This window comes from Rhamphochromis sp. 'chilingali' (assembly GCF_963969265.1).
Source record: "Rhamphochromis sp. 'chilingali' genome assembly, chromosome: 5".
NCBI lineage: Eukaryota > Metazoa > Chordata > Actinopteri > Cichliformes > Cichlidae > Rhamphochromis > Rhamphochromis sp. 'chilingali'.
In genome coordinates, this window is record NC_137932.1 from 41,470,771 (window position 1) to 41,489,284 (window position 18,514).

The 18,514-nt window shown below is 44.9% G+C and overlaps 1 protein-coding gene across 2 annotated transcripts in view; it reads right to left on the reverse strand.

Annotated features, from left to right (window-relative positions):
• The window catches only part of negr1 (neuronal growth regulator 1), a 174,540-nt gene that overhangs the window by 31,952 nt on the left and 124,074 nt on the right, over window positions 1–18,514 (reverse strand). For both annotated transcript variants that reach the window (XM_080882361.1, XM_080882362.1), the window contains exon 6: window positions 16,809–16,957. In XM_080882361.1, coding sequence (XP_080738487.1) covers window positions 16,809–16,957 — 149 coding nt within the window. The remainder of the gene's footprint in view (window positions 1–16,808; window positions 16,958–18,514) is intronic.

Consider the following 18,514-nt stretch of genomic DNA (forward strand, 5'->3'; position numbering starts at 1 on the left):
TCAAGACACTCCTCCATTACTGTGGAACATATCTTTTGACATGCAATCTCTCCCTCGTAGCTCCACGCCGACTTGGAGTTTCTCTCTCATTCAGGAGAGCGACGCATCATTTCACATACTGTATACGCCGGTCGGCCTCTCGCGCAGCTTGCTCCTTTTGCGAGATAAAACACATTAGTTTTCACAGCTATTTTATTTCATGGATTGCTATTCTCTTTGTTATTTATTTTAGTATTTAGTATTTATTTATTTATTGTCATTGTCAAGAACAATGAAATTGCGTTTGGGGCTTCCATACAACCCAAAAAAAAGAAGAAAATAATAAATACCCCTTAAAACCCAAGTGTACATATTTAACCCAGTGTGACTCCAATGCAATAAGACAATCCTTAGCAATAATGTTCGTAGAAATTCAGACAAAGACCTGAGAAACATGACAAAATACAACAATGCAACCCATTCAATATTATTGTACTGTGAGATATGATATCAGATATGATAGTTATCTATTTAAGAAAGAGGGGGGGGGGGGGGGGGGGCAGGAGGGGGAAGAGAATAAAGATATGATGCACCAATGCAGACCAGTTCATTGCTATTAAGAAGTTGGATATGGTTATTGTCCGTGAGAGGGGGGCAGAGAGTTCAGGAGCCTCACAGCCTGTGGATACAGGCTGTTGGCCAGTCTGGATGTTCTGGCCTGTATAGACCTGTACCTTCTCCCTGAGGGCAGCAGATGGAAAAGGTGGCGCGCAGGGTGATGTTGGTCCCGCAGGATACTGTGCACCCTCCTCAGACAGCGAGTGGGGAAGATATTGCTGATCTCTGGCAGACTTGTTCCAATAATTCTGCCAGCTTCTTTCACCACCCGCTGGAGTGCTTGCTGATCGGCCTTGGTGCAGCTGGGGAACCACACTAGAAATCCATACGTCAGAACGCTGCTGATGGCACAGTTGTAGAAGTTCAACATCAGAGATCTGGGAATGTGTGCGCTCCGCAGTCTCCTCAGGTAGTAGAGGTGCTGTTGGGCCTTCCGTACAACTGAGGTGATATGGTTGCCCCAGGACAGGTCCTCGGTCACAGTTACCCCCAAGAATTTAAAACTGCTCACCCTCTCCACCGCCTCACTGCCAATGAAGAGAGGCAGATGGTTGTTATGGCCCCTCTTCCGGAAATCTACAATGATCTCCTTGGTCTTTTTGGTGTTTAAGACCAAGTTATTGTCGTGGCACCATGACTCTAGTTGTTGCACCTCTGTCCTATAGTTTGTCTCATCATTGTTGGATATAAGTCCGAGCACTGTAGTGTCATCTGCAAACTTAACAATGAGATTGGACGCGCAGGAGGAAATACAGTCATGGGTGAAGAGAGTGTATAGCAGAGGGCTCAGAACACACCCCTGAGGGGCACCGGTGTTGACCACAAGGGTGGAAGAGGTGTTCTTACCCACTCTGACACTCTGTCTACGGTTAGTGAGGAAGTCCACAATCCAGTTGCACAGAGAGGAGTTAAGTCCCAGTTGGTGGAGTTTGGGACGGAGTTTGTATGGCCGGATGGTATTAAAAGCCGAGCTGTAGTCTACAAAGAGGAGCCGTGCATAGGTGTTCCTGTGTTCCAAGTGCTTCAGTAATGTGTGCAGCACTGTGGCGATCGCATCCTCGGTTGACCGGTTCTCCCTGTATGCAAACTGGTGCGAGTCCAGGGATGGTGGAAAAGCAGCTCTGATGTGTTTAATGACCAGTCTCTCCAGGCATTTGGCGGGAATGGGGGTGAGTGCCACAGGTCTGAAATCGTTCAGACATGTGACATTTGACTGTTTTGGGATGGGAACGATGGTTGCTGCTTTGAAACAGGATGGTACCAGTGAACAGGACAACGAGGTGTTATATATAGAGGTGAAGACGTCCGCCAGGTCCGCAGCACAGTCTTTTAGCACCCGGCCCAGCACTCCATCCGGCCCGGCCGCCTTCCTGGTGTTAATGCTCCGGAACACACGCCTCAGCTCATGAGTGCTCAGGACCGGAGCAGGGTCGGTTGAGGGGAGAGGGGACAGGACAGGGTCGGTGTTCTCCCTGTCAAAACGGGCATAAAAGAGATTTAGATCCTCAGCCAGAGTAGAACTGTCGGCTGAGGGTGATGGTGTTCTTCTTTTGTAGTCCGTGATAGCCCTGATGCCCTCCCAGACCTGCCTTGGGTTTGTGTTGTTCTCAAACCTGGCCTCGATACGCCTCCTGTGCTGCTGCTTGGCAGTCTTGATGCCTCTTCTCAGGTTGGCCCTGGCAGCACTGTATGCCTCCTGGTCCCCGGATTTGAAAGCGTTGTTCCTTGTTCGAATAAGTTGTTGAACTCCGTGTGTCATCCAGGGTGGATTATTAGGGAACACACGGAATCGTTTCCAAGTTGTTACATTGTCCACACAGAAACAGATGTAGTCCAAGACAGTGGAGGTGTAACTGTCCAATGCGACACGATTGTCAGTGTCCTGCACCTTGAATACATCCCAGTCTGTGCAGTGGAAACAGTCCTGAAGCATCGGAATAGCGTCCTGCGGCCATGTTCTCACGGTTTTGGTTGTAATCCCAGTGCTCTTGATCTTTTGTGTGTATATTGGGTGTAGCAGAAGGGAGAGATGGTCTGACAGACCCAGGTGGGGATAAGCCTGGGCTCTGTACGCATTCGCCATGTTGGTGTACACCTGGTCCAACGTTCTATCTCCTCTGGTAGCACACTTCACATTACGGTGGAAATTGTGAAGTACAGATTTCAGGTCCGCGTGGTTAAAATCCCCAGCCGCAATAAAGACACTGTCCGGGTGTGCTACCAGGCTGTTATTGATGCTGCTGCTCAATTGTGCTAACGCTAGCTTAGCATTAGCATCTGGTGGAATGTAAACAGCGCAGATGTAAACGGCAGAAAATTCCCGAGGGAGATAGAATGGACGGCACTTTAACACCAACAGTTCTACCTCTGTACTGCACAGTTTTTCCGTTACCGTGACGTTCGTGCACCAAAGGTTGTTAATATAGATGCACAGCCCCCCGCCAGTCTTCTTTGTGAAGGGATAATGTGAGAGATTTATCTGACTCGATTTGAAGGAACCAGTGTTCACAGAGAGCCCAGCTCAGACTTTTAGCTCATTACAAGCATAAGGAGAAGTTAATACTAAAACTGTACACATCCGTTTTAGCTCTATGGGTTGCACGCAGGCAGCTATTCCAAAGAGACTTCTTGGAGTTTTCTCCTGTATGAGATGTGTTCAGAGTTAGATTCTTAACAAAGAAACACAAAATGTCTTTGGTATGCGAGTTTGTGCCAATATCCGAGTTTATAAAGTCACATTTCAGAGCCAACAATCTCAAAACTCATTAATTACTAGCTGGGTCAATAAAACTTATCACTAATCCTATTAAACCTCCATGGATAAAATATGGCGTGTTTGTGCAATGCCGCAGTAAAAACCGTACTTAGAGCCATAAAATATAGGAAGAGGAGATTCCAGACAAACTTGGATATAGCCCGAGCCTTTGTAAGTGTCCAATTTATCTCCGCTGCTCCATTTGAGAGCATTATCAAGGTATTTTTCATGCAGGGACACATGCCTGCATGAACATCTTCCTCACTTATTCCTCCATGATGATGGAATGGTCCGTTTTTAAGGCTGTGCTCATTTGTGAGCCGCCCAATTAAGTATTCGCCCTTGTTCATTTTTAATGGCGGCAAGTGTGTGTGGGTACACACTCGGATCGCTCATCCAGGGATGAATGTCCATAAAGTGCTTTGTGCCTCCTATAGGAGTCGGCAATGGTGGGTGGGGTGTTGTCGGGAATAAGCTCCACTGCCTGCTGGGCTTCAGCACCAAACATCATCGCAGTGCAACTGGAAAATGTTAATGGCTTTTATGATTGCCTAAATATGGAAATGCAGGCATTCAAAAGACAGGTAAATGGTGCAACACTCTAAGGGCGCTTTTGGGGAAAATAAAGCGTATGGCAGCCTCGCCACGTTAAAGTTATTCAGTGTCTTTTTCATATGTGCGTGCTCTAAAAATGCCCTCAAATTATGTCGCGCTGCTTCTATTCAATGGTTTTAATGCTGGAAAACAATCAGCGGTCCAATATTGCCAGGACACGCTTCTGTTTTCTAACCAATGCGGACAAATATAAAAGAGGAGTCATTTTAAACCAGGATGAATAAACCTGGCTGAAGCACGATGCGCCGCAGCCATCCAATCCCCGCCTGGACTCGATATTATTCCCCTGCGTTCGAGGCTGTAATCACACACCCACATTTCAGGTTTCACCTTTTGCTCACATTTTCCTGCATTTCTGCTCCGTGACTCAGGTACAATCACAGGGTGCGTGAGCGAACGACATCATCGACAACAATGGCAGACGAGGAGACGTGTCAAAATGACACCTACACATGCAGTGATTGATAAGCGTGACAAATGAACACAACATTCATTAACCAACTAGCCAGCAGTGTCTCTCCTGCCTGAGGGAGGCTGAGCAGTGACACAGAGAGAGGAAGAGTAACTCTTTTTCTTCTCCATCAGTCTCTTCCGATTACTGCTCAAAAGGTGGGAGTGGGGAGCAGGTGGGGGGGGGGGGGGGGGGGGGGGGGGGGGGGAGGAAATGAAGGCAGAGGTATAGGCGGAGAAAATCTCCTTCAGGGCTAAGCCGAGGTGGGCTGGGGGATAAGAGCTTGACCAATTAAGCTGGAGGACTCCTCAGAAAATTGGAGTGAGCAGCCTCAGTCTTTTCACCGAAGTTCACTTCCATCTAGCACATGAAATGGGAAGTTGAAATAGGGATTGCCAGCTTGGTGATTGTTATACCTCGGCTAAAATCATAAAGAGTGTGTCTCTGCATGTGTGTGTGCAGTGTACACACAGTGCTCATGTGTATGTGTAGTAAGAGGCCGTCAGAAACAACCTGCAATGATTTTTGGCCCTTTTAAAAATAATTATTGGCCCACAAACGATCATGAACATTTTTTAAAAAACTGTTACACAGTTAGATTTGATTGAAAATCCTCTGCTGTCTGAGGAGCTGTCAATGAATGAGGGGGAGGGAGGGTGTGCTGATGAAGCTCAACTCACCTAATAAACACATAAATAAACATAAACATACATGAATGATGTCTTCTTCAAAACAACAATCATAATTAAGACACAAGGAGGGCGTGCGGGAAGGTAAAGGGTGCTGCGGCTGTTAGCGGTGTGGCTGTCAGAGGAACAATCATCAGGCTCACGTTGTAATATCTGTGCTGTGCACCTGAATTACTATAAACTACTGCAAAATGAGCCAATCACTGAAAGAGCCAATTACTGTAAGACATATAAGAGCTGGTGTCAATCAGCCATTCCAGATTGATTACAGTTCTCTGCCAGAACTAATTCCATGTTTCATTCATTTCATCAAGTGAGAGATCCGAGTCAAGGAAGTGAACGTTTACAGCTGAAGGTTATACAGTTAGATGTGGAGGAAGAAAGGTTCGGCTGTTTGAGGGCGCTGTCGATGGACCCGAACAGCAATGAGGATTCTGCTGCGACCACAAATCCCCAATAACTACATTACTGCGACGAGCACGCTGTCGCCTGAGAAGGAGTTTAGACAACATGCTGGCTGCCCGCTGATAATCATGCAGCGGGACACTGATTCAAGTGAAACATTTTAAACTATACATGAGAGGCTGCAGCAGGCGTGCACTTTTTATCTGACATATTACTCGGTAATATTGATTACTTGCAAATTAACATACAGTAGGATCCTAATGACATCTTGAGCCAAAATATAAATACACTCTGGATCCCATATACAGTAACAGCTCACGGAAAAGCACCAAAACTACAAGTGGAAAAGGACTAATTCCACCAATTTATTGAGTATACTCCAATTATAACTGGATAACAGCAACAAGGCAAGCACTGTGATATGATCCTATTTTTTAATAACACCATGCAAATGAACAGAAAGACTGGAACTCAATATATATTTGTCTCCGTGACGCAACAGCAAACTGAGCAGCCACCGGCACGAAAATCGACGCATGCATTTAAATGCCAATAATTCCTGCTCATTATAAATTAAAGAGCAACAGCAAAGCAATGAAACTAACCCAACAGACAAACAGCCATAGCATACTAACATTATAGATAGAGCTGGGCGATAGAACGATATGTATCGCGATATAACTTTTACTCGATAGAGAAATTAAGCTATCGCGATAGACCTCGCCGCTCTTGTCCTCAAAAAAAAAAAAAAAAAAAAAAAAAGGTCAGCCAATCCAAACTAATTAGCGCAGAGCCGAACCAATCACAGCCGCAGCGTCACGTCGCGTGACTTGTTACGTACAGCACAAGTGCCAAGCCGCACGTGTGTTTGTTTGGGAAGCAGCCAGCGGGTAATGGAGCCAGCGTGTAATGGAGGAAATGAGTGTGCCGACTAGAAAAATCAACCGAGCGTGACTGAAGAGAAAACAGATGATGGTTCCAATGCCGGAGAGATTGTCGAACGGAAGAGCCATAGAAGTTCCGTAGTGTGAAGGTATTTCGGCTATTTCAAGTCTGACAAAAAACAGAGTAGCTGCACTGTAAATTGTGCCGAAAGCAAGTCTGGAAATACAATAAACTGGTGCATGCGTCACACTGTGCGCCACGTTATTGTTTCGGTGAAATGAATTTCTACAATACTGTTAATTCTACTCTCTGCAGTGTTTAAATGCTTACATATACACACAGTTACTGTCCCTCCACACATACGACTCGGTTCTGCTTCTATGCCGCAGCTTTGTTTACTTTTTCCCACCGAGGCTTCTAGACTTCTGATTGGCCGACATTTCGGCACGGTTAGGAATCTAGCGCCACCTGCTGCTTTGGCATGTTCATAGCAGCGTTTTCCTTCATTTCTGCCTTTATGTGTGGACGGGATTATTTTTAAAACGAAAACGGAAAATCTCCGTTTTCAAAAATACCCGTGTACATGTGGACGTAGCCTCAGTCTCTGACTGGAAGCGCTAATTCGTCATTCGGCTTTTGTCAGACTAAAGTAACTGTTACAACTGTTTGAAAAGCTCAGCTATACAACAAGGAGAGATTGAGAATTTCCTTTTAGTTCTCAGTTTATTTGATATTGACAAAAGTCAGTTTTGTCTGTTCTTCTGTAAAACAAACTAAGATTTATTTTTAGAATTAATATTTTGTTTCTAAGTGGAATTGACAATTTAGTCTGTTTCGTTTGTTCTATTTTGAAACTTAAACGCTTTAGCGGCTGCCTTTTGTGTAGTTTGCAATATTTGCCTTTATTTATCTGAAAAAGTCTCATGTTCCTTAAGTACATCTACCCTGTTGAACTTATTATGGGAAATAAATATTTAAATAAAAACAAGCTGCTGATTATTTCACATTTTACTTGTGAGCAACGGCACATTTAAATCTTACAAATATAGTTATTTGGCTTATATCGTGATAGATATCGTTATCGCCTGAAATGAAAAAAACATATCGTGATATGAAAAAATCTCATATCGCCCAGCTCTAATTATAGAGGAAACAAAGACTGAAGGAAAACATGCTAGGAGTGAATAAAAGCTCCTGAGGTCACCATGCCCTGTCAGCGTGGGCATGGTGACCTCAGGAAATGCTGTGGCTTCAGATGCTGACTGACAACCGCGCAGTGATAAACTATTTACTCCTTAATTAACTTGTCCAAGATGAGAAGCAGGGATCGTGACAGGTCAGCCAGTTCTGGCAAAAGTTAATGGGAATATCTATCATTTTTTGTGTTGTCCTTTTCCCAAACCAAACCCACTCACGCTTTTCTTGACGAGACTCCTCGCAGCGCAACGTTGCCTTACATTTCTTTCAGTAATGAAAAGAGCGTGGAACCAGTGCATCGATCTGGTTTTAAACTCCGCAGGTTTCACTATAGAATTTTTGCCGAAAGCTGAACCCTCATTAACTGCGATTACGTTTCTGTTGTATGCACACTGCGGCTCAGTTTGCTACAGAGTGATATGGAAAACACAGCAAAGCTACTGAGAGTGAGACTGATAATGAATCAGTGCAAACTGAACCTGTGCGAGCTCGGCTTCGTCTGTAATCACACATTTCAACTGAAATCATACAGAAGGACAAAAAGTTATTTTGGGGTATTTCTATGCATCATTCATAACTATTACCCAGTCCAATCCATCACACCTTTGTAGCTTAACAATTGTTTAAAAGTACAGACAATTGTGACCAGTGCTGTTTCACTTTGATATTTGTTCATTCACCGATGACACTGGGCATTGTGGTATTCACAAAGTATGAAAAGATTTACACACACGCGCACAGAAGTGCTGCAGAGTGGTGACAAAGAGGCTATATGCTTTCTTTCTGCTCCACAGAACCCAGTTTGTGTTTTACCACAGCTTTTTAACACAAGCTTAAAGTGGTACTTGGCTCAAAGAGATCACAATCCCTGACTAATGGTTTAAAAGCACGAAAACCAAAACGCTCTGACATAACTGGCAGAATAGAGCAGACAGTGAGGAAACACAGCACCTAACTCGTATAAAAAAACCCAGGCGTTAGTCAGAGCCTACCATGTCGAAAGAGAGACGAGATCAGAATGCAAATTCTGCTTTTCATCCCTATTTGATTTGAAACAGAAACCCAACTATCTGTCTTCCACTGGCTGCTCTGAATTGAAGGCAAATGTGTTTACTTTCTCTGGGAGTAGGCTTTGCTGAGTCACAGTTCATCTCATCAGCGATAATGGCAAACCTTTTCCTGGATTGATTTAAAGTGACTCTGTAAGGTTAAGACAAAAAGGATTTACACCACTGACAGATAAGGACCTTTCAGCTTTAAATTCCTGACAACAGAGCAATGACACTGAGCTCTGAGGTCTTGTGTGTTTTGCTTTATTGTACTTCCTTTTCTCTTGTTTTTCTTTTTTGAATAGGGATAACCCTCAGTTCACAGTGCAGTGCAAACAACCACAGAGACAGCTGGACATGACCATAAATATCCCTCCACACGTTGTTCTTCTACTTACAATTCACCTCACTATATACGATGCTCAGTCTAATATGCATACCCCTTTCCCCCCTTGCTCATCAATAGCTATTGACTGGTTCAAAAATAGCAACCCAAAGTCACCCGTGGTGAAATCTCACCTCTGGGTTTTGTTATTTGCGTCAACGTAGCGATGAGGTGCGCTGCGGCGACTGCTTGCCATTTCTCATTAAGAGCGACATCGGAAACGGCCTCTCTTCTAGATCACGAGAGACAAAGGGAGGGGCAAGACTCTGTGTGTGCCTGTGTGTGTTTCTCGCTGAGAGGAAGAGAGTGATCGAAAGGAAGAATGAGTGACAACAGTCGCAGAAAGGGGGAGAAAAAGAGTGAGAGAACGAGATAAGAGAATCAGACAGACAAAGCCACGATAGAACGACAGACAAAGAGATAAAGAGAAGGGGAGAAGTTGGGGGTGGCAGCACAGGAAGCTGCCTCCTCTTTCTATTCCGAGGGTTTCTTTACCGCTCTGCCTTTGAGGCCTCGCTAGTGTCACATTAAGATCATCCATTTGAGAATCTGAGACAAGCCTTTGATGTTCTTTGTGCATACACAAACAGGAGAGTGGAGTGCTCCTTTGACAATTGCCAACTCTACAGAAATATCTTTTTGTAGTCTGAGTCTCTGGCCTGCTAGGGACAATGTTATCATCAGAGAGTGCAGTGCAAACTAGTGAATAATTTAATTTACCTGTTCATATTTCATCACTGAATACATTAAATAGATTTTTTCCCACTGCTCTCACTGTAAAACATCGAGAAAACGATGTTCCTCAGTCACGATGTCACTGCTTTTTTTTTTTATCTCTTTTTTTTGTCGCTCAGTTGGGCAAAATAATGGAAGAGTGTAAGAAAAACTCAAACACCCACCAAAAAGTAGGGAGAACTCACGAAGACGTTCCTGAATGCATGTATTGTAGACAGATATTTCATAAAAGAAGTGTCTTGCTCTTTCAGGAATGAAAGATGTTGAAAAGTAATTCACGGAGCTTTAAAAATATGTGCGTTCGGAAAGTGGAGTCATCAAACATGTCGGAATTTTTCCTAAAAGTTTGCTCATAGTGGATTTCTTTCCTGGAAATAAAAAAAAAAAGGCCTCAGGTTGTTTGTTCATTAAACAATCGACAGACCTCGCCTTTTAAGCACTACACTGGCAAATAAGCCTTAGGGCATTTTAAGAACTTTATCTTTTTTTGGATAAATTCTGTGTATTGGGCAGTCTGACAAAATGGGCCAATTATACTTTAATGATCAATGAAGAACTTCACTTAGGCCTGTAATAAATGAACTGATGGCTCACTTCACCTAATCTATACCTTGACCCTCGCCGCCCTCGGCTCCAGTCAGTAGACATCATGACTGTGATAAAGCCTAGAGTGTAGAGAACGGATCTACTGCTGCAACTTTCAAAACTGTGAAAGGTTATCATCGTCAAACAACCTCGTCCAACCTTTATGAATCTATGTTTTCTCATACAGAACCAAGAATTGGAAACGTATTAATCTTGCTAGGAAACCTGTCAAAGATCATCTCAACAACCACCGGAAATATGTACTTCCGGACTGCTTGAGAGTGGTTGTTGGAGGTTGCTGGCAGTCACTGTGAAGTCGATTGCTAAAGCCCCCTTTCACACAGGCCTACAGATCACTCAGTGGCCCCCTGGTAACTACGAAGGGTCATGAGGGAAATGTATGTTTTCTGCAACTTTGGCAAGTGGTTGGTGGATGTATTTGGTGTTTCACCAAAAACCTCCTGCTTTGGTCAATTGCACATTGCTACAGTTGTCAGTAGTTTGCATGGAAAACGCCGACATGTCTGCAAGCACTTGGCAACCACTCTCAAAGCAGTGAAGGTGAAAAGTGCAGTGAAAAATGGAAATGGAGAAGGTTCGCCTTCAAAGTAAAAGTTGCACTTTTTGAAAAGTGTTTGCGTTGGACTTTTTCAAATTTCAAGAACGTCCACAGACAAGTCGGTGTCTTCATGTTAGCTATGTGTGCAGTAGTAGCAGTAAGCTGCACAGGAAGGCTTTTCGTGCTGCACCCTCTTTGCAATTGATTTCACCAAGTGACAGCCAGCAACGTAGCATTATTATTACTTTTTACCATTTAGTAAAATCCTACAGTATTTTTTCTGCATGCACAGCCACCTCATTCAGACACACGTGTTACGTTTTTATTATTCTAGAATTATTATCATTATTCCCAATGCTGATGTGCCAAACTTATCACATTTTTTTCCTTAAAGTGTTAGAAATCATAACTATCAGTAGTATCAACACATCACACTCCTTCCAAACCTTATCCAGTGTGCTTATTATTTTCCATTTTTAAATGCAGTAACAACACTGTGTTATATTTTGTCAAAACATGCACAGATGGTATAATATAAACGTATGACTTGTATATTATACTCTGCCTCCTGGACAAGATTAAGCCCGGCATCTTTATGTGCTAGAAGATCTCTATTCAAACACGGAGCTTCACAAAGATGAGACATAAAACAATACAATGATAGTCTACCACACAAATGCTCTCCCACAGTCCCCAAACAAGAGCTGCTTCGACTGGACTCGTCATTATTAGAAGCCTTTCACTCACATGCTGGTTAACACTGAGTGCCTGCACGTTGTACATCTTCTTATATTTTCCTACATCTTTCAGCTCTGAGCTGCGGCTCGTGGCACGCACAGATCAGATTTCAAAAAGCTGATTATGGTCAGAAAGTTCAATTTTGAAGATTGCTGTTTGAGAAAACTTTGATCTCAAGGCACTTTGTAGAACCACTAAGGCAGGGATTATACTCGGTTGCGGGAACCGTCATGGAGAGCTGCAGACATCACAGATGAGTAGCCATTCTTGTTATGCTTCTTTGAAGTCTGCTTGAAGTGCACCTGAAGGGTATATGCATTGGTGTGTTGTAGTGTAATGTGTCAATGGGTGTCACAGAAAATTGGTAGGCATGTGCACGTCGGCACGGAGCTTTGCGCTCAAAATTTACATCGCTTGGACCCGGTGAACCCTGGCATACTCACAAAAGCAGAACTATAATACACCATTCAGGTTTAACAGGTGCTATTGTCACAGTCTGGCGAGGGCAGACTGTATGAATTGAAAAAGGACCCAAAATGCAGACTCCAAGGAACAGGGAACAAAACTTGAATGTTAACAAAAAGCGAGCCGTTTAATATGGCTGGAAAAAAACAAGGCCACAAAACAAAACATCCAACAAGAGCAAAGGAAACAGTTTGCAACTCCTCAGGGGGCCGGCCCGGCGGCAGACGGCACAGGAGAACACAGTCAAATAGTTCCGGGGGCCGGCTGTGCGGGTGGCAACGGCGATCCGGGGGCCGACCACGCGGAAGGCAGCGGCGGCGACGAAGGAGACCACGGAGCAGTTCAGGGGGCCGGCCGCGCGGAAGGCAGCGGCGGCTCCCAAGTGTCAGGCGTACCAGCCGAGGCTTGGAGGGCACAGGACCAGGCGACGCTGAAGCAGAGGCTGGCCCAGGCGACGCTGAAGCAGAGGCAGAGGCCGGACCAGGCGTAGCAGAGGCAGAGGCCGGACCAGGCGTAGCAGAGGCAGAGGCCGGACCAGGCGTAGCAGAGGCAGAGGCCGGACCAGGCGAGGACGAAGACTCGGATGAAGCCGGACCAGGCGAAGCACAGGTTGAAGCTGGACCTGGCGAGGCTGAAGGCTCTGATGAGGCTGGGCCTGGTGAGGCTGAAGGCTCTGATGAGGCTGGGCCTGGCGAGGCACAGGCTGAAGCTGGACCAGCCGATGACGAGGCGGCCGCAGATGGCGGCTGAACGGTCCCCTCGGACCCTCCAGCTGACGAGGCATGAGGCTGGACGGGCTCCTCGGGCCCTCCAGCTGACGAGGCAGGTTGCTTTTCAAGTTGCAGCAACACACAGTCTATAGTGGGTGAAATGAGTTTGTATGAGTTCTCAGACTGAGGTGTGGCAGAACCAGGTGTGGCAGAACCAGGTGAGGCGTCGTCCTCAGGCTGAGGCGTAGAAGCAGCAAGCAGTAGCGCAGCAGGTGGTGGTCCTGCAGGCGGCGGCACGGGAGCCGCAGGAGGTGGCGCTGCAGCCACAGGTGGTGAAGCAGAAGGTGGCCAGACGGGCTCCTCGGGCCCTCCAGCTGACGCAGAAGGTGGCCAGACGGGCTCCTCGGGCCCTCCAGCTGACGCAGAAGGTGGCCAGACGGGCTCCTCGGGCCCTCCAGCTGACGCAGAAGGTGGCCAGACGGGCTCCTCGGGCCCGCCAGCTGACGTGGCGTGAGGCTGGACGGGCTCCTCGGGCCCGCCAGCTGACGTGGCGTGAGGCTGGACGGGCTCCTCGGGCCCGCCAGCTGACGTGGCGTGAGGCTGGACGGGCTCCTCGGGCCCTCCAGCAGACACAGGAAAAGGCTGCACAAACTCCAACTTAGCCCCTGGCTCCAACCTGGCCCGGATCTCGGTCCCACAGTGGCTTAGCTGAGCCTCATGGCTAGCACTTCCAGTGCAAACAGTCTTATAATTTGGCTTCTTGGAAGCAAAGTTCGTAGCATGATCAATACACAGGGATGCTAGGTAATTGTGCAGAGGGATAAGATATTCCGTGGAAGACTTGGCTGGTGATTTTGCAGTCTTAGTCATTTCATAAACATGCCCATGAACCTTTAAGGCAGTGTTTGTTCCAATATTGTCCTTAGAAAAAACGCGTGGATTCAGAATACAATCACCCACCTCATGTTGCTGTGAGCCATGGTGACGACCTGGACGCCGCCTCCTCCTGGAAGCGGTGGTTGTGGAGGCCGGCGCCGCTAAAGCTGAGATGAATGTAGCACTGGAAGCAGCCACCGGTTGAGGTGAGGGAAACGCAGCACTTCTCTGCTGCAGTGGCGACATGGACATGGAGACAGGTGAGAGACTGAATAAGCCGACTCTTACTCCTGTAGCCGGTGAAGGAAGAGCTGCATCACCGCAGGGCTGGTGTGATTCAGCCTGCACACTGGGCACCTGCTCAGACGATGATGGTGAGGCAGAGGAGTTCGTGGCTGTAGCAAACTTCTTTAAATCTGCAGGCAGGCAGTCCATAAAACCTGGGTTAGCCGTGGCTATCCGGGTCAACTGAGCCCGAATAGCCTCCTTCTCCTCCCCCTGCTTCCCTGCACAGGAGATAATCCAAAGTCCACGAAGCTGTGTAACACGAATCTTGAATTCAAAAAAGTCACTGAAATAAATGTCCACTGGGTCCAGCATGGTCAGGTCGTTCTGTCACAGTCTGGCGAGGGCAGACTGTATGAATTGAAAAAGGACCCAAAATGCAGACTCCAAGGAACAGGGAACAAAACTTGAATGTTAACAAAAAGCGAGCCGTTTAATATGGCTGGAAAAAAAGGTACAAACAAAGGGCAAGGCAAACTGAAGCAAAATTAACACAAACCTAAACTGGGAAATCTAAACAAACAATAAGAAAAACCTAGACAAGAAACTTGGAAGCATGGCATAGGAAACATGGCGTGGACAACAGATGACCTGACAATCACACACTGAAAACAGAGGACTTAAATACACAGGAGGTGATTAGGGGAAGTGGAGACACATGAGGAAACAGCTGGCACACATGAACATAATGACGTCACAGTGGGAGAGTAAAACTGAACATGATGAACACAGAACACCAGACCTCTTCACAATAAAACAGGAAACATAATGAGACATAGACATGACAACCCGAACTTGACAACGTAAGACACAGACATGAAACGCATGAAGAGCAGGGGAGATTTAACATGGTTGGAAACACGAGGGGAAAATAATAACTAGAAACACTTAGGCATAATAATACAAACTTGATAACATAAGACACGCAGCATGAAACACGAAGGGTGAGGGGAAGCTTAAATACAGGGGAAGAAAACACAAGGAGTCTAATAACCAAATGAACTTAGATAACCTAATGAACAAAATAAACTCAAACTTAAAACGCTGGGTCAAAAGACCCAGGACCATGACAGCTATAGATGTGCGTTACACTTAATATGCGAGAGAAATGTAGAGTTTTTAGTAGAGTTTGTTCTTCTTTCATAAATTGTATATCAACTAGTAAGTTAGGCTTAGTTTACTGAATGAACTGCTTAGAATGTGTGTTTTACTTGTTATTTTAAGAGATTTCTCGTTTTTTTAGTCAGGATATTTTCTCTGATTTAAAAAAAGAAATCTCACTCAGGGTAAAAATCTGTAAAACTCTGTGATGTGACTGAAGCACATAGATCGTTTGTTCCAAATAAAGCTATAAAATTGACACATAAGCCAAACTGAGGATGTGCAGAACTGTTATTCAAATTCAAATTTTATTTGTCACACACACACAACCATACACAGTATGACATGGGGGTGAAATGCTTGTAGCTGTGCAAACCCGACCATTAAATGACAGTGGTTTTACAGTATTTACAATTTACAGGTTACTACAAAAATTTACAAATTAACTTAGAAACTTACAGTAAAAAATGTGCAAATAGCAGAAAGAGATTATAAAGATTATAAATTATAGGAAGTGTGCATAAAGAAAAACCCGAGTGCGTGTGGTGATGTGATGTGTGTGAGAGTCCAGTCTTATGCAGTATGTTACAGCCCAAATTACCTGGCAGCACTGGTTTCAAGTGTGCATTTTCTCAAATAATGTACTTGTTTCCTGTATTTGCTGAACATAGTGATGAATGAGATCACAGGTATGATTTGGCTGTATAACAGCTTTTGATGCAGCGTTGTGTTTTTCTCCCCCTTCAATCTCCAGTTCCCTTTCATTAGTTGTTTTGAATGCTTAAGCAAGCAGGGGCCTGGGTAAGTGCTGGTCTGGGGTGAAAACAGACAGCCTTGTGTAAGCCTCATCCTAGAAACACAGAGCCTCTCTCTCCAGCGGAAAGGTCTAAGGTTGTGTTCAGGCAGACAACAGCACTGAATGAAAAAGCAGAGCCACCTCATTTATTCATATGCAATATTGATTCAGTCAGGGTGGCAATGTTGAAGAGTTGTGCATGAAAGAATGAAAACTTGAGCTATAATAGCATAGCTGAAGTATCTCTGCAGGGATGACTTCATTTATTTTGTGGACACATACTGATTTATTTATTTAAAAGAATGCTTCTAACTATGAGAAATAAATGCTGTTTATCAGTGATACTGCAGGAGTTTGGCCTCTGATATTTGGGTCTTTTTGGAACTCGGAAAGATTCCTTATGGGCTTTGAAAAGCTGTGAAAGGGCTGGCTCGGAGCCCTCTTTAAAATCTGACTCATACTCCTACTTGGTATTCAACTTAGCAGGATTGACCTGTGTTGCTGCCTTTGTAATTGTGACGCTATTGCCTCAAACCTAAATTTCTTTTTCAGGTGGTGTTTTTATCCAGTACACATGCAGATGTAGACTTAAAAAGCAGACGCACCAACCCACCCACACACACACACACACACACACACACACACACACACACACACACACACACACACACACAGGATGTCTAACAATAATAGACAACTGATTCACAAAGCGGATGTCTAGGAAATAATCTTTTTTTTTTTTTACTGGTGATCTGTGGGCAACCACTTCCACTGGGGTTAAACCTTTTTTTTCTATAACAAGAAAATTGTAGCAAAAAATGAAAACACTTTTGAGGGCAGAGAACCCCCCACTGACATCCACAACACTCTTCCAACCCTCTGACTCTTCAGCACTCCAGTTAGCCACAAGCAGGTAGAATGACAACTTACGATTGAGAGGCACGCTGGCATTAGCCGTCCCTAGCTTGTTGGAGGCGACGCACGTGTAGTTCCCGTAACGATCCTCTGTCATGTTGGTGACTGTGAGGACTGATCTGGAGCTGAGGCTCTTGATGTCGATGCCCTGACCCTTGATAATCCTGAAAAACAGAACACAATCACAACAAATGATGCTTTGATTTCTCTCCCCGAACACAAAGTAACGGGGGTGGAAACGGCTAGAGTCAAGGGCAGCGCAAATGTTTGTCATCTTTAGTGGATTTTCAGATTGTGTAGTGGCTCATCACTCTCTTCAACAGATCTATTTATCCCTTGGTCTGCCTTGGAGAGACGCTTTGAAGGACTGCGAGGAGAGAGAAATGACCCAGAGGTGAACCAGCTGGGTGCCACTTGACGTGTTGTTCATCGTTTTTGTTGCAGGTCCGGCCGGATTATAATAAATCCTACTACAGTTGTGCCTGGCATCTGTGCTAAGAAACTGACAAATGTTAAATTGTTTACTGTTGTGGGCGTGATGATCTTAAACAGCCTGTAGAGATTAAAATTCACTCAGCACAGGCATATGCTATGAATCCTGATTGTGGGATTTTTGTAGATGGTACAGCTTGTTTTCATCTCAGCGGTTGCCTGTACTGCTACAGATTCATATTTAAACATATAAACCATAAAATCCTCCAGAGAGGAGACATACTTCTATCCTGGCCTTGCTGTGCCCCCCATGATCTCGAGCTTGGCTCGACTCGCTTTGAGAGTCACTCTGGGTTGAAGCATTATGTGCGACCTTATGTCCAGCAAATATCCGCAAATCTGTTGTTCCCTCTCCCATGGCGATTTCCTCAAATGTTAGCTGAACATTCTCTGATAATCTCAGCATGTGTCTCACCTCTTTACTTCACCGTGAAACTAGTCAATGCTCTCCTCCGTCATCTGAGAGCGAAAGTGGCGATGCATCGAGAAAGATTTACTTGCAGAAGCCGCCACACGCCTTCCATTATCGACCAAATGAAACGACATCTGCAGCAATGCTATAGCTGCATCAACACTCAGCCAAAATCAGGAGTGGGGCTCATTTTACATGACGAGTAATTGGGCAGTGAAAAAGGCAGCGTTAATGCTGTACAGCAGCTACACGTGCTCCATGCTTAAGTCCCGATACTAATGTCCTGCTCATAATGAGGAGTAAATAAGAAATCAACATTTAGCCATGTAAGAAGTCACAGAAAGAACAAGTCCTTGAATTAAGTAAAGACTAGAATCACGCCAACTTGCCTCCTTAGCAATTTGAATAAATTGAATCCACCCTATAATTACAATTAGCACAGTGTGAGCTGATGATTGAAATTGTGCTCACCAGGAGTGGGTAAATGACGGGTAATAGGGGTAATTTGGTTTTTAAATTCAAGAACTGACACTTGAATCTAGACTGATTGATGTATGTGTCGCGAATGATTTAAGCCAGTTGCCAGCAAACATTTTATTAGGATGCAAGGTGAGGACAAGGCACAAATGACTCTCGCTGGAACATTTTTGTGCGCTCTCCCCAGAGGCTGGATGGATGGCAGAACAAACAAATGCACTGTCTCTGGAAAAAAAGCAAACAAGCAGAAGTAATACATTTTCTATCAAGTGAAGGTGTGACCTAATAACACAAGCGTTATTGTCAAATGTCAGCGTGAACGATTGCAGTAAAAATTTGA